The sequence below is a fragment of the Vombatus ursinus genome, unplaced genomic scaffold (genome assembly GCF_900497805.2).
Source record: "Vombatus ursinus unplaced genomic scaffold, bare-nosed wombat genome assembly UNPS02014780.1, whole genome shotgun sequence".
Taxonomy (NCBI): Eukaryota; Metazoa; Chordata; class Mammalia; order Diprotodontia; family Vombatidae; genus Vombatus; species Vombatus ursinus.
This window is the reverse complement of record NW_020954558.1, coordinates 2,698,156-2,719,893: the sequence shown is the minus strand read 5'-3', so window position 1 is coordinate 2,719,893 and position 21,738 is coordinate 2,698,156. Positions and strand designations below refer to the sequence as shown.

General features: G+C 46.7%; 1 protein-coding gene across 2 annotated transcripts in view; it reads left to right on the top strand.

The window, feature by feature from the left end:
* The first annotated feature begins 2,966 nt into the window (after positions 1-2,966).
* The window catches only part of CLPB (ClpB homolog, mitochondrial AAA ATPase chaperonin), a 193,253-nt gene continuing 174,481 nt past the window's right edge, over positions 2,967-21,738 (top strand). For both annotated transcript variants that reach the window (XM_027866236.1, XM_027866235.1), the window contains exons 1-2: positions 2,967-3,421; positions 6,081-6,132. In XM_027866236.1, the coding sequence (XP_027722037.1) occupies positions 3,037-3,421; positions 6,081-6,132 (437 nt within the window). In that variant the 5' untranslated portion in view covers positions 2,967-3,036. The remainder of the gene's footprint in view (positions 3,422-6,080; positions 6,133-21,738) is intronic.

The window sequence follows — 21,738 nt, the reverse complement described above, 5'->3', positions numbered from 1 at the left end:
AAAATAAGAAAAGTAAACAAAACATAGATGGTAAATTATTGTATATGTACTTCCATTACTTGCCAATCACCAGGGAAGGGGAAGGAATAAGCATTTATATAGTGCCTACTATGTGCCAGGCACCATTTTGCTGCTGTCCAGTCATTTTCAGTCCAGTCCAACTCTTCCTGACCATTTGCCATTTCCTTCTCCAGCTCATTTTACAGATGAGAAAACTGAAGCAAACAGGGTTAAGTGACTTTCCCAGAGTCACACAGCCAGTAAGTGTTTGAGGCCGGATTTGAACTCAGGTTTTCCTAACTCCAGGTCCAGATCTCTATCTACTGTGCCACTTGCTCATTTTACAGATGTGGAAACTGAGGCACATAGGATTAAGTGACTTATGCAGGGTCACACAGCTAGTAAGCGAGCCCAGATTTGAACTTAGGTCTACCTGACTCCAGGCCCTGCACTCTATCCACCATGCCACCGAGCTGCTCTGACAGGTACCACACTAAGCGCTTTATAGATATTTTCTCACTCCACGCTGTATCTGCTGCCTTGCCTGGTTTCAACTCCATGAAACAAGATGCCCTTCTAAGGCTAAGCTCATCACTTCTGATCTCACCACCATGTGGCTAACTCAAGTCTTGACTGACACCACATCCTTCAGCCTCCTCTGATTGGAGGGCTGGTGAGTGGAGGCCCAAACTCCTCCCAATGCCTTCCTTTACAAACCACAGAAACTGGATTTTTTTTTTTTTTTGCATACTCTGCTCTGCATCTGCTGTTCTAACTAGTTTCAACTTCACAGAACAAAATGCTCACAGTCTTGGGTACCTACTGGATCCTCCCTATACTTCCTGACTCTTTCACTGTACTTCTCTCCCCATTAGATTGTAAGTTCCTTGAGGGCACAGACTTTCTTTGTATTAATTGTATCCCCCGCACTTAGCACAGTTCACAGAGTAGGTGCTTAATAAATGTTTATTGGATTCTTTTGATTTGATCCTCACAACAACCCTGTGAGGTGAGTGCTATTATTATCACCATTTTACAGATGAAGTTACTGAGGCAAACAGGTTAAATGACTTGTCCAAGGTCATGCAGCTACTAAGTCTCTAAGGGCAAGTTTGAACTCAGGTCTTCCTGGCTCCAGTTCCAAGGTTCCATCCACTGCTCAACCTAGCTACCTCAACCCAGTAGATATATATATATATATATATATTGACTTTAACACAGTAATATCTACATTAGTTTTCTTATTTGCTTGATTCTTTCTGACCTTCCTCTCTGTATATATAATATGATTTTGTTCCTGGGAGTCAACAAAAATTTATTAAGTACTTGTATATACAAGGTCTAATTAAGCTATAGATATCTCTGTGGAGGTAAGAAGAAATATAGATTTTTTATTTTTTTGCTATGCCCACTGTGTGACTTCATTTGGCTCATCTATGCATATCTGTTTCAATGGCTTCCTCTTCTTTCTTTGTGTTTTTAATTGGGAGAGGGATTGGGGGAGGGAGGGAGGCCCAAGGGTAGCAATAATGATGCCAAAAAAGGGGATCTTTTAAAAAAAGTATTTACAGAAGAGAAGTTTAGAAAGCAGCATAGATACACAGGACAGCTTTGAAAGTAACATGTAAAATTTATATATGTGTGTGTACATATATACACATACACACACGTATACACATATAAGCAAGCAGTATGAAATGGAGATTCATAGTTTCTTAGAGAATACCTTTTTCGTGTTCTGCTGTGTGTATTGGAATGTTCTTTTTTTTTTTTTTTGGTATATTCTATGGAATTCTATAGAATATTTTTCTCCTTAAAGAAAGCTGTGGGTGACCTAAAGGACAATGTTGTTGTTTGTCCTTTGTTCTAAAAGAGGACCATGATATCAGAAAGGTGATGCCATTGCAAGCCAATTGGATCTAAGTGAGCAAGGGCTATGCAAAGCCTTACCCTCTCCTCTGGAGCCATCTGGGTCCAGTGGCAAGATATAGATCAGGACAACTGGAGATGGCCCTGGATGAGGTAGGAGGCCTTGACCTTTCAAAACTAAGGTCTTTCCTAGGTCTCAGTTTGACTGAGGCATTACCCATTCAGTGATCAAGGCTAGGTAAGAAATGAAGCAAAGAATGGCCTCTTTTACCTAGTCAAAAGAAAAAAAATCCATCTAGGAGGGGAAGATCCTCAGGGTTTCTGGCCAAAACAGAAACAATTGCTATCTCTACTCACTCTGAGCCAGGACTGCCCAAACAATGACCAAGTGAGCCTATTGCTGGCCAATCAATGAGAGCCAGAGTGATGTTGGTTTAAGGCTTGGTCCTTAAGAAAGAAATCCACAAGACATCTTGCCGGGTTTTCAGTGATCACAAATTATATTCCTTTGGGCAGAGCACCCACAGATAAGGGTATGATTCCCTATGTGTACAGGGGAAGAGGAGGGAGGGAGAGAAGGAGGGAGGGAGGGAAGAAAGGATAATAATAAAAAATTTTTTAAAAAAACAAAACATGCACAGGAGATACACAAAGGCTATTAGCAGGGCTGGTAGGACAAGATGGAAATAGAAAAGCATGGTTTAGAGTCCATGAACAAGTCAGGTCAGAGGCTCTTGTTTGATGCGCACTGACCTAGATTCCCTGCAAGTAGTTATTAATCCCAAACTGGAGCATATCGATATACATTTACACTTGCTGAGATTCGACCTCGTGGCTACAGACTTCCAGGTGGAGGCTCCACTCCGCCCACCTCTTTCCCCACCTTGCCTCATCTCCGACAGAACTCCAACTCCCGGCATGCCCCGGACCACCATGGGCGCGCTCCCATTATTACTCTAATAGTGTTGCCTTCTGTGAAATGTAGTTTCCTTGCCAACGCTGGCTACGCAACCTTTAGGGAGGTGGACTACAACTCCCGTGGGCCCTTGCACGCCCCACCCCGTTTGGCGTCATGTTAGAAAGCGCCGCGGCGGCCATGTTGGTCTCTACCCTCGCCGTGGCCAGGGCTGGCGCCAGGAGTGAGGGCTTGGCATAGCTGACATCGCGATGCTGGGGTCCCTGGTGTGGAGGAGAACAGCGCCGGCACCGGGGCTCCTCCTGCGGCTCCTTCGGGCCCGGCAGCCCAGCTCCCGCGGGGACTCCTTGGGCCAGAGCGGGGCCGCCGGGGGCCGCAGGGAGGCGCAGTTTCCGAGGGCGGCCACCGGGGGGCGGTCGTCGGCGCAGCCGCAGTATGTCGGAGCGATCTCCTGGCGAAGCGGGGACAGGCAGCCGCAGGGCCTCAGGGCGGCCACGTGGGGGCGTCTTCCCGGCCTTGAAGAAAGCCCCTGGTCGGGCCGCTGGAGCGGAGTCCCGAACGCGGCCGGACTGGGCGTGTGGGCCTTGGCGTCTGCGCTCGTTGCTCATTGCTACAGCAAGAGCCCCACCAATAAGGGTGATTATCCAGCAGCCTCTGGCCTGTCGGGGGGAGGGGGTGGGGGTCCACCGCCTGGTTTCTGGGGCTGGGGGAGGCGAACTTGTCAGAGAGTGAGCTCCCCGTCCCTGCAGGTATTCAAGCAGACTGTTAGGGAGGCTGTCTAGGAAGTAGAAATAGGGGGACGGGGCTCCACTCCCAGGCTTCTGGTGCTTGGGTTTGGGGAGGCGAGAGACCCGGGTTCTAGCCCAGCCTTGTCACCCGCAGCACTTTAACACAGTACTATGTAGTGAGTTTCTTGTACCTCTTCAGGGCTGGGGAGCCTGCGGCCTCGAGGCCACATGTGGCCCTCCAGGTCCTCAAGTGCGGCCCTTGGACCGATTCCAACTTCACAGAACAAATCCCCTTACTAAAAGGACTTGTTCTGTAAAACTTGGACTCAAAGGCCACACCCGAGGACCCAGAAGGCCACATGTGCCTGGAGGCTGCAGGTTCCCCATCCCTGCTCTAGGTATGATAGCAGATCCTGTCAGGGAGCCCAGAACCGAAGGATGACCTGTTGACCTTTCTGTCTCAGACTTGAGATTAACAGCTGTGATGTAGTGGAAAGGCAGGACACCGGCCCAGACATTGACCAGCCCTGTGACTGGAGGCAAGCCCTCAGTTTCTCCTATTTTACAGGGTTGTTGTAGGAGAGGCACTTTGTCAACATTGAGGTATAATGGAAATGTGAATGGTTTGCTCTCTAACAGAAGGAAATAGGCTCAGACAGCTTTGCTTACCCTTTGTCACATTTCCAGTTGGTGGCAGAACCAGGACTCCTAATTCCTAGTCCTGTAAATTCCCGTTGTGATGGTTTTCCAAGAAAGTCTTCTTCCGATACCTCATTGTGTTGTGGTAGTGAACCTAGATTTTGAAAATTGTGCCATTTGAGTGAGTATATGTACCTCCAGATGGCCCTGCTGAGCCTTCAGCTTATTACCACCTTAACCACAAAATGATGGATTTTTCAGCCACAGCAACTCTTAAACTAGATATTCAAATTACATGTTTTGAAGTGTATTAGTAGATAGTACCAGCACCGAAGTTACAAAATCCCTGAAGAAGTATTGTTAGAGGCAGCCCTAGGGGGCTGAGAGGAAGGACCAACCACAGCCCTGGCAGTCTCCTGTACCTCCAAGGGACACTGACCCCCTAGAGGCCAAGCCACAGTTTACAGAGCTATATACTTTTTGGCCCCCTTAAGCAAATACTCTTTTTAGCCTCTACTTTGGTGCTTAATAAATGGAAGGGTCTAGACCTTCAGGGCAGAGGAAGGCACATAGTTCCCCTGTCCCATCACACCTCAGCTTTGTGACTTAAATATTAGATCCTCTGAGAGTACCCCTGGTTTCCTGCAGCACACATCCACCTGCCTTTCTCTGCCTCTGTCCCTGGGACATAGGGAAGGCCAGGGCTTTGCCAGTCTGTCTAGTAGCTCTTCCATGTTCTACTGGAATCTTTCCTATCCTTCAAGTCTCCTTTCACATCCAGTCCTTTCCAGGGAACCTTTTCCAACTCTGAGTCCACAGTGAACTAGATACTAAGCATGTTGTCCTGTCCGGTCCTATTTCTTTGTTTTCTAGTATTCTACATGTGTAGGTTTTGTCTCCCCAGCCAGTCTGGGAGCTCCTCCAGGCAGAACTCATTTTTCTTCCTGTCTCCACATCAGGTATAGTTAGCAGGGGTTTAATTCAGTACATATTTTTTAAGCATTTGCTCTCTGCTAGGCACTGGCGATAGGAAGACAAAAACCAAACAGTGCTTATCCTAAAGTAACCTAAAAGCTAGGTTCTGATCCCAGCTCCGCTATTGACTTGTTGCATGGCATCTGTCAAGTTGTTTTTCCTTCCCGTGCATCAGTTTCCTCATTTGCAAAGTGAAGGTGTCAGGGAAAATGATGGATGTGAGGACCCTTTTTGGAGTCAGTGAACTAGGGTCCTTGTCCTAGCTCTGCTACTTAATTAGCAGTGAGACCTTGGGCATAGTCCTTTTCCCTTCTCTGGCCCTCAGCATCTTCCTATAAGGGGGATGGGCAAGATGGTCTCTAGTCCCTTCCAGTTCTAAATCCTATGTTCCTTAGGCTAAATCGTTTGTGAGGTCCCAGCAAATAGAACCTGAAATTCATACGTGTTGATGAATTGATTGGGACAGTTCATTTGATTTTGAAAACCTTTTCAGAGTACTGCAGTTTCTCCTTTTAGCCATGAGATGGAGCCAGCAGCCCAGTGCCATGTGCGTTCCGACCATCCCTAGGGTCCCGCAGAACTGAGTCAGCATTCAGGTGCTTTGGCACTGTGTGGGCTCGAGAGTATCCAGGAGGCTGAATTCTAGTCCCAGTCGCGAGATTTGAACAAGTCACTCTGCTTCTCTGTGACATGTTCCTCCACTGTAAAAGAAAGGGTTAGTTCAAGATAGTCTGAAAGAGCCTGTCTAGCCAGCTCAGGCTTTTGCCATCCTGTCCTACCCCTCGAATTCCCGCCTTGATTCTGGAAGTTGAAGGGAGGCAGAACGAGAATGGGCCTGATTGGCTTTGAGGTCTGGGCTTAAGGAGCTGGGTGTGGGGACAAGTGGTAGAACAGCTCCAGGTGTGCACCCCAGCCTGCATTTATAACCTTGACCCATCCTTGTCTTCCTTCAGAGGCCGCCCTGCTGGAAGCAGCCAGGACCAACAATGTCCAAGAAGTCAGCAGGTAAGAGCCTGACGTAGCGCTGACCTTCCCTAGTCGCACCTGACAAGTGTGTGAACCTGTTCAGCGTGGGCCAGGTTAGGGTTCCTTGTGGGGAGCAAGTTTTTTCTGAAGGGAGTTAAGGAGGCTTGCACTGGTATTGGTCCTTGCTTAGCCTATGATCTGAACTAAGCAACCACGTATTCCCGACGGCGTCCTACCGTGGAGACAGGAGGAGGGGATTTACAGGCCTGAAGCCTTGTCGCTGCAGCCAGTGCTTCATCCTCTCGGGGAGGGGAAGTTTTCCCTGAGTGGAGCTGAAAGGCAGCCCAGCCCCAGCCAGGACATACTGCTTTGATTCTCATTTTATCTGCAGCGTTAATACTGATTCTCCAGGGTGCTTTTTGGTATTAACATTTGAGGCTTGGGGGGTTTTTTGGTGGTTGTGTTTTTTTTTTAATAAGCCACTTTCGAACATAGGGGATGAGAGTGAAGTTTCTTAAGCTAAATAAATATGATTGAACAGGCATCTAATAAAAGTGCAATGAGGAATCTCAGAAACCAAGCACAGGTGGCGGCTGGCTGTTATCAGAGCCATTTATAATAGTTGGCAGCTTCCATGGGAGTCTGGGTAAACCAAGTTTGATTGTACTTTCATGCCTTGCCCCAAACAGCTTTTCTCTTTGCTCAGTGCTCACCCAGAGACCCTTTTTCCTGCTGAGCACCCCATAGGTTCTGTGACTCATTCCCATAACCGATAGCCTCTCTAAACTTACTTGCTTGTTTTCTGGGTAACCTTACCTTGGTTGTGTCACTTTGCAGAATCACAACAGGGCAGGGGCTCAGCCCTCCAGGACCTAGGAGAGGGAGGGAAGAGGGCTCTTCTGACCCCTTTGAGCACCTGCACATTCTGTTTTTGCAATTATGCTTTGAAATCTTACCAGACTATCTCACACCCATCTTCTTACACGAAGAAAGAACTTCTTGAATTCACCAAACTTTAAGCACCTGGTATATGCAAAGCAACCTTTCTTGATGATTCTCAGACACTGTGAACATAAGTTATTATCCATCATCAGTGTCCTGCTGTAAGACAATGATGAGCTCAGAGATTTTTGAGGTGTAGGAGACTGTTTGCCTCTGTACTCAATGGGCTCCAAGCAGCTGGGCTTTGTGAACTGTATCTCCCTTATTAATAATACTTCTAATAATAATTGACATATATATATATATNGCAGCTGGGCTTTGTGAACTGTATCTCCCTTATTAATAATACTTCTAATAATAATTGACATTGATATATATATATACATATACATATATATATACATATACATATATATACATATATATGTATATATATATATGTATATGTATATATATACTTTCACTTCAGTCCGGAACCTCCTGTGCCGCACACTGGGAAATACAAAGAGATGCCCTCTGGGAGCTCGCAATCTAATGAAGGAGACAACAAATAAACAAGTATATATAAACAAGTTGTCTACAAGACAGATAGGAAATAGTTAACAGGATGAAGGCACTAGAATTAAGAGGGGTTGTTCTTCAGTGCTGTTGGACTCTTCATGACCCCATTTGGGGTTTTCTTGGCAAAGATGCTAGAGGGGTTTGCCATTTCTTTCTCCAACTCATTTTACCAGATGAGGAAACTGAGGCAAGCAGGGTTAAGTGACTTGCCCAGCTAAGGTCACACAGCTAGTAAGTGTTTGAGGCCAGATTTGAACTCAGGAAGATAAGTGCTCCCAATTCGAGGCCTAGCATTCCATCCACCTAGTTTCCTGCTAAGAAGGGTTAGAAAAGGCTTTCTGTAGAATTCTGATGAGATTTTAGTTGGGACTTAAAAGAAGCCAGGTGGAGATGAGGAAGGAGAACGCTCCAGGCATGGAGGACAGCCAGAAAAAATGCCCAGAGCTAAGAGATAGAGTGTCTTGTTTGTGGAACAGCCAGGAGGCCAGTGTCACTGGGTCAAAGAGTATGTGTTGGGGAGTAAGGTGTCAGAAGACAGGAAAGGTAGGAGGGGACTAGGTTATGAAGGGGTTTGAATGCCCAACAGCATTTTGTTTTCGAACCTGGAGGTGATGATGGGCTACTGGAGTTTATTGAATAGGGAGTTGACAAGGTAGACCCTCATTTGAGCTCACAGCAAATCTGTGAAGAAAGAGTACAGGTATTATTATTTGATAGATGAGGAAACTGAGGCTCAGAGAGATCAAATTCCTTGCTCCGGGTCACGTAACTTGTCTCAGAGGCAGAAGCTGAAAGAAGGCTTTTCTGGCCCCCAGTCTAGAGCTCTGTCCATTATGCCGCCCAATTTCCCCGTTCGTCCCTTGCTGCCCTCCTCCTCACCTCTCTGGTTTTCTGCTTCCAATTTGCCGTATGATCAGGGAAAGGAGATCAGCAAACTTGATAAAATTGTGTAACCAGGAGTAACCAGGCTTTGAGAGGAGGACTCAAGGGGCTCTTCTTTAATAAAAAATAGGGATGTTTAAAAAAGACTTTGATCAAAAACTGGGTGGATTTTGTGACAGCTATTTTGGTTAACTCAGTGGCCTTTTTTTAAAAGCCTCTCTCTGCAAAGCCCGGATCCAGGAGGTATTAACTATAATATTTCACTTTCTAATAATAACTTGTGTTTTTGTGGTACTCTCAATGTTTACAACAACCACATGAGGTAGGTAGGGGAATTATTATTGTTCTCATTTTATAGATGAGGAAACTGAACCGAGGGTGACTGGCTTGCCCAGGGTCACACAGCCAGTGAGGGACAGATCAGAGATGTAAATCCAGATCACCCGACTATAAGACCTTAGTCCTCTGCCAAGACACCTTCTTCTGTCTGAAGGATTTTTGGACCTAGTTTCTCATTGATCATCCTCAGTTACATAGCCCTATGAGAATCAAAGGTTCAGAAACATTGTTCCTGCCCCACGGGAGCTAACGGCTGCTTTGGGGAGACAGGAAGTAGCAGGAGAATTGCTCCAGAACTGATGTGGCTACCCTTGGGCAATCCCCAGGACTTGAGTACCTGCTATTGCCTGATCCTCAGGCCCTTCTGGTCTTACAATATAGGTTGCCTCAGAGGCACATCCTCTTAAAGTAAGAGGTCTCAGCCATAGTGACCCAACTTCATACCTGAATTCTGCTCTAGAAATCAGAGCCTTCTGCAAAGTACTTACTGAGTCCCTGAGGTCTCTTAGCTGATTGACAAGCTGGAAGGGACTCTCTTATTTTACATATGGGGAACTGAGGCCCAGAGAGGAGAAAGGGCTAGTTAGTGTCAACCAAAACTAGAATTCCAGGTCTCTTCACTCCTAGAATAGTACTCTTTCTGCTATACCGTACTTCTAGCTTTAAAAAGTCTGTTAAGTGTTGCAAAAGCAGGGTGGGAAGGCATGAACAGAGTGTGGTGGATGAAAAGCACTGCAATGATCATGAGAGCTGAGACTCGGGGGGCTGTCATTCCTCTGTGCCATACAACTTCCCTCCTGGTGAGGCAGGAGGATAGAAAGTACAAGAGGAAGTGGGCCCTGCCTTTGGAGAGCTCTTAACTGAAGTTAGCAGGACAGGCCTCAAATGTGTGAAACATTAGCAGTAACTCCCCAGGTGCTTAGCCCTTGACAGAGAGCTTTCATAGCCACTCTTTTACTTAGTTCTGTGACCGTCCTGACTGTGCAGAAAATAAAAAACAGAAGTTTGGAGAAGGCAAGTGATGAAATCTCACAGGATGGAGCCAGGGGTCCATCCTCAATCTTTTGACTTGGAAGATTCACACTAAAGGATGTCGGTGTTAGATAGAGCCTTAGGACTTGTGTCTTCTGATGAAACATATCAGATCTGTGACAGAGTCAGGACTGGGAACCAGATCTCATGGCACCCTTCCATGTCATCAGTTAGAGAACAGCCCAAGACACCTTTTTTAATCTAGGCCTTATTTGTGTAGTACAAGTTGAAAGTACCGTAGGAATTCACAGAAGGTTGGGAGGGGTGGGACAGCAGTAGAGGATCACTGTGGGTCAGAGTCACCAGAGGAGGTTTTCTGGAAGAGGAGCTAAGGCCTGAGCTGAATTTTGGAGATGACGTAGAATCTGGAAGGAGAAGCCTGAGCACAGACAGGCCCAGTGGATGAGGCCATTGTCTGTAGCGACAGGTCTGACGAGCAAAATACACAGGAAGGGGTGGTTGGATAGGTTGCCTGCCGAAGTAAGTCCAGGCACCCTTCATCTCTCATATTCCCCTTTACACACACCCCATGCTCCAGCCAAACTGGGTGATGACTTAACGGTCCCCTCAACACACCTTGCCGTTCTCCTCCTCTTCCTCCTATGTCTACACCATCCCATTAGGTCTTCTTTATCTGCCCTCCCTCTACTGCTCCCCAGCACGTCCACCTGTTGATATCCCATTCTTCAACACTTAGCTCACATGACACCTCCTCTAAGAAGTCTGCCTGCTCCCCAGTAAGTGCTCTTCCTTCCCCCCACCCCCCAGCCTCCATAACCCTGTGTCTGTCCTCACTTAGAACCCTGGGCATGTCCTGCATGGTGTTGTCACTGCAGTTGTCCCCCTTCCAGTCTAACCCAGTCTGACACTGAACGGCCTTCCCTGGGGCAGAGATCTTCATTTTTTATCTCTCCCACCCCTGGCCTGCTGAGCATAGGACTCTGAGGAGTAAAATGTATGTTCCTCAAGCTCAGTAGCTCCATCTTACTTGTCCCAAGATTCCATCATCTCAGGCCTGCTTTGTTGGCGTCTCAGCCCTGCTTGGTTGGCGTCTCAGCCCTTTCTTTAGTCACAGCCTGGTTGTTTTCAGAGCCATCTCCTTTATAATGACAACTCAACTCATTTGTGAGACTCTTCACGCGGCCTGCTGGCCAGGGCCACGTCTTCCATGTCATCTTTTTGAGAAAAGGCAGGATGATTTCTGTACCATAGCACTGTACAAACAAGTGTCATTTATGAACGTGACAGGGCTGGGTGATTCTCTCTGATTTGAGGATCCCCACCTTTGAGGTCTTCTTTCCTTAGGGCACGTTTGAAAGAGAGAGGAAAAAGTGACATTTTTTAAGTGTTTACTGTATGCCAGGTACCATTGTGGATACAAACGCAAGCAAGGCAGCTTACATTCTAAGGGGGAAACCAACATGTGAATGAAGAGCTGGAAATGAGAAGGGCAGGGAGGCGGCCAGAGCTGTGTGTGGTCAGTCTGTGCCCTGAAGCAGCCAAGGTCTGGTTCTGGAAAAGAGCCCTGGAGGATCTGGGGGGAAGCAGAGGCGTCTTGGCCAAAGTGGAGGCAGCGTGGTTTGGAGCCGGTGGCCGGGAAGTGGGATAGAGGCCTGCTTCCAGGCAAGAAGCCACTTTCTCAGGCGGCCACGTAAAAGACCTACGACCCTTTCCTGCTCAGAACCTGGGTCCTTTGTCCTAGAGCTACTTCTCACTGACCCTGCCCAGACTACCAGGCCCCAAGCTCTTTCCTCAGATTGAGTTTGGAACCTCAACAGCAGCGATAGGTCGGGTTTACCGTCCCTGGCCGTATCCAGCACACTCTGTACCCTCTGGTAGTTGGGACACCTGGTCTTCCAATGTCAGCGTCTGACAGTTAGACTCTGAACCCCTCGTCTGTGTGTTGTTTTCTCCATTAGAATGTAGTTCCTTGAGGATAAGGACTGCTTTGATTGTTAGTATTTTAATCCTCAACACTTAACACGGTTCCTGGCACACAGACTTTGGAAATGTTTGTTGACTGACTAATGCCCAATCGTCAGAGTCCAGCTTAAGTGCCACCACTTCCAGGAAGCCTACTAGAAGCACTGTCTTGGGAACCAGAGGCCCTGGGTTAGAATCCCAGGTCTGCTGCTAACTAGCTGTGCCAGAAACAAACCACTTTCCAGTTCTGAGCCTCAGTTTCTTTACAAAAAAATGAGGGTCGGACTCAGTAATGCCCCTTGCGTCTTTAAAGCCTCTGATTCAGCCCTCACAGCTCTCCCAGCTTTTCTGAAATCCCTTGGGACCTGTTTTCTGTTCCCTGAGTCCCCTGCATGTCCTGTTTTGTCTAATTGTCCCACCCGTGTTCCTTTCACTCAGCAAGTCTTGCTTTCCCATCTAGACTATAGGATCCTGAAACTCTCCTTTCTTTTCCTTGCAGTGCCTAGGCCAGGGCTGAGCTGAACATCCAGGCCATCCCCCTGCTAGAAATGGCTTCTCTACCTAATTAAGTCCTCCCTGGCCTTTCAGAGCAGCTGTAAGCTCACCTCCTCCAGGAAGCCCTCCCTCCAGGGGATCTTTGAAGCCTTTAGAGCTGAGGCAGCTCATTGATACTTGGCCTGCAGTACGTTCCACTGTATGGGGATAGTCATTGTTTTTCTTAGCTCCCAAACTACATTGCCAGCTTTCCTTGATGATTCCAGCTGAAAATGGTCCCTTCCCCCGGTGTGTGCCTCCTCAGTTACATCTGGCACAGCTACTCCACAGGCACGGACGGTGTCTCTGTCTTTTTTATATCTCCCAGATACCAGATACTGCAGTGGTTAGCCATATCCTCCTCTAGCCCATTTTACAGATGAGGAAACTGAGGCAAGCAGAGTTCAGTGACTTGCCCAGGGGTCATACAGTTAATAAGGGTCTGAGGCCAGATTTGAACTTGGGAATTTGAGTCTTTCTGACTTCAAGTCCAGCACTCCATTCACCGTGCCGCTGCCCTCCTGCTTGTGTATCTGGGAGTAAATCAGTTCTCTTATCTGAACCTCAGCCTCCTCATCTCTGAAATGGAGACAGCAGGACTTGTGCTGCTGCTGTGGAAGAGGCCCTCTGTCAACCTGAAGCCTTGTGCAAGTAGGGCTTGTTATCCTTCACTTGCTTTCGAATACTTAATGCTCTGCCTGCAACTCAAGGGGGGGGTGGGAGGTGGTAGCAGAGTCCAGACCTGGATCCTGCCTCCTCTCTCTTCCCTCTGGCTCTGGTCTTCCCTAGTATCTCCCCTCTACTCACCACTTGCTTAAACTCTGGATAGCGACTAGCTACAGACAGTAACTCAGGCCCACTGAGGTTGTGGTGTGAGTTACTGAGGACCCATTAACAGCCATTCACTTATCCCTGTTGTCAAGAAGGCCTTCAGTGTGTGTGGTTACCTAGCCTGGGACCCAGGCTTGCACACAAGGGCCCACCCACTCATTAAGTGGGGGCTGCTGCCCTGGCATGGCATGGGAGAGAAAGCATTAGGCTCAGAGGTAGAAGGTTGGCATTCAAGCCCCAGCCGTGCTGTTTAGATGTGGACACGTGACCTTGGACAGTCTCTTCACTTCCCCCCTCCCTGTGCTGTAAGGGTGAAACAATCCTTATTTCACTGGGGTTATATATGGTGAAGCTCAGATACAGTAGAGTATGGAAAAGAGCTTTGTAAGCTAGACACATCTGTCTGTGTAAAGGTGAACTATTGTATGTATTAGGTTGTAAAAATAGAATTAGAATTACCGTAGAATTAGAGCTGGGAGGGACCTTAGAGCCTACCTCCTCATTCTATAACTAGGGAAGTGGGACCCTAGTCCAAGAAAGGTGACTTGCCCAGGGTCACATGGCTAATCAGTATCTGGTATCAGATTTGAACCCAGGCCTTCCTGACTCCAAGTGTAGCACTCTGTTCACTATATCATGTTGCTTTTACAACATGTTGTTACATGTTTAATGGTAACAACATTTTAAGGTTTGCTAAATGCTTTACAAATATTATTTTATTCGGTCCTTATGATACCCCTGTCAGGGAGGTGCTATTATTATCCCCATTTTATAATTGAGGAAATTGAGGCAGACAAAGGTGAAATGACTTGCCCAGGGTCACACAGTGAATATCTGGGGATTTGAACACAGGTCTTCCTGACTCCAGGCTTAGTGCTCTAACCACGGCACCTCTTGATGAATTACTATTTCATCCAAGTCTGGATATTATACCCTAATTTCTCCCCTCTGACCAACTAAATAAACTCCTAGAGAGACAACTGTGGCATAGGAGAAAGAGCCTTGAACTGGGAATCAGGAGGCCAGGGTTTGAATCTTGGCCCTGCTGACTGTTGTTGGATTCAGTTTCCTCTCCTGTAAAATAAGGAGCCTCCTTCTTTCCACTGACACAGACACCACCTTAGTTCAGCCCCCCCATCCCCTCTGCCCTGCATTAAGGTGATGGCCTCCTAACTGGTCTCCCTGACTCAGATCTCTCCCGCTCCATTCTCCACACAGCTGCCAAAGTGATTTTCTGCAAGTGCAAACCTGACCATTCAGTCCCTGTCTTAGTAAACACTTGGCTCCTTCTTGCTTCTCAGATCAAACTGAAACTCCTCTATTTGCCTTTTAAAGTCCTTTCCAACCTCGTCCCACCCTATCTTTCCAGGCTCCTTATATGTCACTCTTCTTCGCCAACCAGACAGTCCAGCCACATTGCCTTTCTCTCTGTTCCTTACACACAGCTTGCCATCTCCCATCTCTCATGCACTGACCTGGAATGCACTCCCTCCTCACCTTTGCTCCAGAGAGTTTCTCTCCTCCAAGATGCATTTCCTATCACTAGGCTCTCACTCTCAAACTGCCTTCAGTTTATTTTGTATGAGTTTATTCTATAAATGTATAGCTAGAACCTTGATAGAACATAAGCCTCTTAAAAGCAGGAATTTTTATATTTTTTTTAATCCCCAGGGCCTAGCATGTAGTAGGTGTTTAATAAATGTTTGCTAATGGATTGAAAAACTCATTATAACGACTTCACCTGAGTCCCAGAGATGGCAAGTGACTTTCTGGGTCACAGAGCTAATTAGTGACAGAGAAAGAAATTACAAAAGGAAACTTGACTGCCCCTTCCCCCTGCCCAAAAAAATGAAAGAAAGAATTATTTTCTAGAACTCAGAAGAGGGTTTAGAGCTGGATTTGTCCAAAAATCCATTGGCCATTTAGCAGACAGTTACCATCCCATTCTTACTCTTCAGTTTACTGACAGGTGCCTGTGCCACCGTGCATTTTTTTACTGTGTGTGTATATACATATCTGTCAGGTCTGTTATCTATCTCCGTCTCAAAGATTGAAAATCAGCTATGAGATCACTTAACCTCTCTGGGCCTCAGTTTTCTCATCTGTAAAATGTGGGCATGGATTAGATGATCTCTAAAGCCCCTTCCAGTTCTAAAACCTGGTTCAAATTAAGCCTTGTTCACTAGAGTTCTGGGCCTTGCCTACAAGTAGGAAGGCATTAGTTTATCTTGCATAGATGGCACTGATTAGCCCTGAAGTGATAGGAAACATGTTTGCTATTCCGTTTGAACATCTTTTTTGCCCTAATTCCAACCCCAAACTGCAAGGGAGACGTTCTTCAGTGTCCCTTCCCCCAATTATCCAACAGCTTGGAAGGAACTTTAGGAAACTAGTCCAACTCTGTCATTTTGACAGATGGGGAAACTAAGGCCCTGGGAAGTAAGTTACTTACCTAAGGTCACACATCTAGTAAGTGGTAAAACAAGGCCTTGAACTTAGATCATCTTCCACCTTCATTTCTAGTAATCTTTCCACTACCCCACATTGTCCTGACACAGTAGACCAGGCAGAAGCCTCCTTTTCAGCCATTGCAGCAGAAGCCATTGTCATTGGAAAAGTCCCAGCTTCTGGTTGCTGTGCTCCCACCTGTGGGGAGGGGCAGGGGGTGGCTCCCGGAGGCTGAGCTCAAACTCAAACATGCCCTCCAGGCTCTCTTCTCTAAGAGGCTGAGACTGCTGCATCTCAGGGAGGCACTCACCCAGAACTCTGGAGATGGCTGAGAAAAACAAAGCACATCTGGCCAGCCTAGGGTGGGGTGGGGGGGGTTAGGGGGACAGAGTAGGAGGGGGCCAGGATGGGAAAGTCAGCTCTGCTGTTTCTGTGGTGATAGCCCAGATGGAGAAAGGCTCTCAAGCTCAGCTCCTGTTACCTTCAGAGTGCACCAAGGTGAAAGGCAAAGCAGCAGACCTTTCCCTGCTCCCAAGAGGCTTGATTACTGTGGGCTCTGGCCTCTTAGACTGATTAACCCAGTCATTTAGGAGCCCAGATGCTGCCTAATCAAGGGAGCCTGGTTTCCTGAACTTAGTGCATGTGTGGGTGTGTTTATGAGAGAGACAGAGAGATTGCCTTTCCTAGTATATATCTGTTCTGTTGATCAGTCAGATTTTCACTCATTTCCTACCATGTACACAAGGCCCTGTGCCGAGTCTGGTGAGGGCTGCAAAGATGTCTGTGACCCAGCACCACATCTTCAGGAAGGACAGTGACAGATTAGAGTACCTCCAGAGGAGGGCACCTCGGATGGGAAGGGAACATGAAGCCATGCCATAACAGAATCATTCTGAGAAACTAGGAATAAAATAGTTTGGATAGAGGTTCGAGGGAGGGTGGACCCACAGTGGACACAATCACCATCTTTCAATATTGAGAGGAAGAGACATTGAATTTGCTTAGATGGTATAAAAATTAGAAGCAATGGGGAAAGTCACAGGGAGACATACTTCAGTTCATGAAGGAAAGGTGCACGTTCTAACAATCTGAACTGTCTCATGGTAGAACAGGATGCTTCCAGAAAGAGTTCTTCGTTGCTGTGAGCCTTCCTCCCCCCACCCCCAATTAACAAGCATTTATTTTTTCTCCCTCCCACCTCCCCCTCCCCCATTGAAAGAAGAAGAAAAAATTCTAGTAACAAATATGCATAATCGAGCAAAACAAATCGTCCCATTGGCTATGTGCAACAACTCCATGTCTTAATCTGCACCCCAAGTCCATCACTTCTCTCTCAGGAGATGGGTAACCTTCACCTAGGACCAGTGAGGGGAAATTAGAGAGGAGCAGATTTCAGTTCATCGTAAGAAAGAATTTTCCAGCTGAGCTGTCCTACACTAGGATGGACTGTCTCCTGGGGCTCATGAACTCCCTGTCACGGGGAGTGTCCAAGTGGAGACTGGATGATCCTTGGTTGGGAAGGATTCTGGCACTGGAAAGGAAGGTGGGCTAGCCAGCCTTTGAGGGGCCTTTCTAGGTGTATTGTTGTTGTTGTGTCATTTCAATTGTATCTGTCTCTTTGTGGCCCCGTTTGGGGTTTTCTTGGCAAAGATGCCAAGTGGTTTACTGTTTCCCTCTCTAGTGTCTAGACCTGAGACACTTTTATTCTAAAGATTCTTTGGTTCTGGGATTTTGTAGTTGAAATAACAGTACACATTTATACTATTTACAAAGCGTTTTCTTCATAATAATGCTGTATAGTAGGTACGTAGTCTAAATGTTTATTATCCTCATTTCACAGATGAGAAATGAAAACTGAGGCAGAAAGATAAAGTGACTTGCCAGTGATGTGCTAATAATAATAAGTATTGACCAGTGTTAGGAATCCAATGCAGTCCTCATTCTCCTCCACCATACTACCTACTGGCTCTGGGACTGTGAAATGAGGATTAAGATCCTTTGGTTTTTAGAGTCTCTGATTTTGTTGTTTCTAGAGCTGAGCCTATCTATAACATGTATATCTGTAACAGATGTAAGAGCAGAGACCATGGCCTGGTGGCCTCACATGTTCTCCCTAAGCGGTGTGGTACCTTGTTTTTATGTCTGCTGGCCCCTTTTACATGGGGCTGTGGTGTCAGAAGCACTGACTCTGCTCCTTCCTACGTTTGAGCGTTAAGAACTCAATCTGGCCGGGCTAGGAAGGTCCATTCTCCAGCCTGTAGCATCTGCCTCAAAGAACTAAGTGCTTAATAACGTGTCTGTACTGCCTTAGATTGTGTCTAGTTATATTAGGGAGGGGTCCCATTTACCCAAGTACACAGTGAGCTGCTTGAGGGCAGGGCTGCCGACAATACCAGCAGAATGACCACTGGAGAAGGAAGCAGGCAGGGAAATCTGGCTTCCAGGCCTGGCTGTGTCACTGACCAGCCGGGTCACCTCAGATGAGTCGTTCGGGTTCTGGGGCTTGTAAAGTGAGTGGGTTGGATTTGATGGCCTCCAAGAGTCCCTTTCAGCTTGGGCATTCTGTGAACCTTCTCTTGTGTCCTCCACAACACTGAGCACACGACAGAATGACATCACTAAGTTGGGGTCAAGGTACGGTGTGTCCTATTATGGCTGATCAGACCAACATAAGCTCAGAAGGCTCTACCACAGGTCAGGCACAAATAGTCCATATGAACATTTGGAGTAGAGATGTCTCTAATCTAAGACACACCCAATGCATACTGGTTGGTTGATATAATAATGCTGAAACAACTTCATCACCGTCAATGTGCTTAATGAAGAGGCATCATGGTAGAGTGGAGAAGGTGCTGGTCAGACAGGAGGATGGGTTCATGTCCTGGCCCTGTCACTTACTAGATGTATGGTCATGGACAAATCACTTCATCTCTCTTGACCTCAATATCTTTATTTAAATTGGGGCTAGTAATCCCTCACAGGTTTAATGCAAGGAAATCACTTTGTAAACACTAAGCCCTAATTGAAAGTTACTGTTTTTCATATTAGAGATGTATTCCACAGAAGCCCCACTCTGCTGCCTCATTGTGGCACGGAGATGACCCTTCTTGAAAACTGTGCTGACAGAGCTCCAGCTCTGGCAGCTCTCATCGAGCTGGAAAGACCTTGAGTTTGTGTACCCGCTGTCCAAGGACCAGCCTAGCTAAGTATGGAGAGGGTCAGCACCAGTCAGCCAGCCACGTCAACCTAGGAAGCAATGAAGAACGCAAATGGCCCCCAGTCCTGTGTGGCCTCCTCCTCTGTACTGAGGGAAGAGGGCACTCAGAATGACAGGTTTTTGATCATCTTCAAAGATTATCTTAAATGTTGGTGCTCCAAATGTGAAATCCTTGCCAAGATGACCATTAAATTGATAATCTTGAAGGAAATTAATCACATAAACCTGGACATTCATTTTATGAATAAAACCAGAACACCCAAGGATTTGTCATTCAGTCATATTTGACTCCTCATGACCCCATTTGAGGTTTTCTTGGCAAAGATACCAAAGTGGTTTGCCATGTCCTTCTTCGGCTCACTTTACAGCTGAGGAAACTGAGGCAAACAGGGTTAAATGACTTGCCCAGGGTCACACAGCTAGTAAGTTTCTGAGAGCAGATTTGAAGTCATGAAGTTGAGTCTTCCTGACTCCAAGCCCAGCGTCCTATCCACTGTATCACCTAGCTGCCCCAGGCCTAAGGAAGTTGCATTTAAATGGAAGGAAAGACATTGGCAAGACAGAAAACGTTGTTTCATGAGGCACAATGCTGAAGACTGGAGCTCAGGAAATGACTGGCAGCTGAGGGAAGGAGCTGGTCACGTAGCGAGAGTCGAACTTGAATGCTGCCCTGATACCCAAAGGACATTGAAAGACCTAGACGAGGGCCCAGGATGTATTGGGCAGAGCTTCCTGTGGGTAAGCAGACAGGAGGAATTGCACAGGATGAAACATCGTAGGTGGGTTGTAGCTGTGCAGCTGGGGAGAGAATAACCACATGGAAGAGATCACAAGTTCTTCAAAGCATTAGAACGCTGTGTAGGGGAGACAACCCTAGACTTGGAGTCTGGAGGCCTGCCTTCAAGTCCTTATTCTAGCACATTTTCTGTGTGACCCTGAACAAGTCACTTCACTTCTGCCACGGTTTTGTCTTCTTTAAAAAAAGGGGCGCAGGATAAGATAACAGGCTACTTTTTTCCTGCAAGCTTTATTGTGGGAAAAGTGTTTTAGGAAGGGGGAGTGGAGCTGACCATGTAGCATTCCCTCCCCAGGCTCAGTGAATTAGCTGCTACTTGTCACCCAAGACCATGGGCCTATGGGAGCCTTCTAGTGGGTTCCTGCTCACACACTACCAATTTCTGTGGGCAGGAGCTGCTAGTAAACCAAAGGAGGGGATTGGCCTTCTTCCCTTTCCAGGGGCTTCATGGAGAAGCTTCATAGGCAAAGGAAGTAGTTAGAAGTGGTCTACCCTTCAACCTCGTACCTCCCTCACAGGCCTCACAGCTCTTGTCACACTCTCCAAGCCTGTACTTTTCTCCCTAATGATTGCCATGCCTTTGTCTTCCAGTCAAGGGATCCATTTATTGTACCATGGAATTAGATCATTCTAATCAAGCAGTGATAAGAAGTGAAGGGTTTACGCTTCATATCAGGAGCCTGAGCCAGTTTGGAGGTCCTAATATCTTATAACTTAGAGTTGAGAAAGAGAGACCATAGGAATTGTCTGTCTCAGAGGTTCTTAACCTCTTTTGTGTCATGGACCCCTTTGGCTGTCTGGTGAAGCCTACATTCCCCTTCTCAGAATAATGTTTGTTTCCTACATTCCTGATTGAGGGAAATGCTAAATTTCAATATGAAGTTAATGAAAAGAAAGATATTTTTTTCCCCAACCAAGTTCATGGACTCCATGAACCCATTGAGAATCCATAGGCCCTAGGTTAAGAACCCCTGGTCTGGCATCTGGATTCTAGACCAAAACCTTCTTTTTAAAGATGAAGCAAGGAGCAGCTAGGTGGCGCAGTGGATAGAATACTGGCCCTGAAGTCAGGAGTACCTGAGTTCAAGCCTCAGACCAAACACTTCACATTTACTAGCTGTGTGACCTTGGGCAAGTCACTTAACCCCAATTGCCTCACTTGAAAAAAAGAAAAAAAAGATGAAGCAACTAAGACCCAGAGATGTTAAATGTCTTCTCTAAGGTTACTTATGTTGTAAATTGCAGAGCCAGGATTGAAAGCCCAGGTCCTCTGACTCTTCTGATTATTCTTTCTGCGATTCTCTGCCTCCTCCATAATAACTTGGTTCTGTTTTAAACTGGTTCATTGGTTGTTGATTAAGAAAACAAAACAAAACAAAAAAAGCACATTTATGTCATGACTCAGTAAAACCTAAAAAAAAAAACCTTTTACATTTCATTCCAAGCCCGTCCAGTTTACCCTGGTTTCTGGCTTGCAGTGTGGCATGGTGAGAAGCCCATTGTTGATTTCAGGAGAGTTGTTGGCCTGGGCCTGCAGTCCAGGTGTCAGGAAAGGGCCCTGCCAGTGGGACTGCCTTTGCTCCCAGCATAGGTAATGGTCCTGCACATCGATCTGGGGAGTTTATCTAATTACAAAAAAAAAAAAAAAAAACCTGGCTGGTAAATGCATTTGGCTGTCTAGGGCCCGCAGAGTGGCTGTCTGTTTATCGATTGTCCTATCATTAAGGAAGGATGAGGAAATATTAATGATGGCACTTGGGCAATGGGAGCCTCAGCTTCCCTTGGCTGAGAGATGTGTGAATTTTTCAAAGCCCTAGAATGACTTTAAAACAGAAAGGAGTCATTGGGGGCAAAAGGCAGGAACAGTGCTGGGCATGGGCTTTTTTTGTACCTGGCAAAGCACTGCCAGCGGCCCCAAGATCGTTATCCCCTAAACCAGTGATCATTTGTTCATCTCGGTGGATGTCTGTTACTTGGTAACAGACCCAGCTTCACCAGGGCTGGCAAATCTGTGGACCAGCATCTTTGGACTTCTTGCTGGTGGGCACCAAAGACTCCTTTATATGGACTAGAAATGACCCTGTGTTTGAAGAGGTAGAGGCAGCCTTGGATCTGTTTAGCTCAGAGGATTTTATCTTTG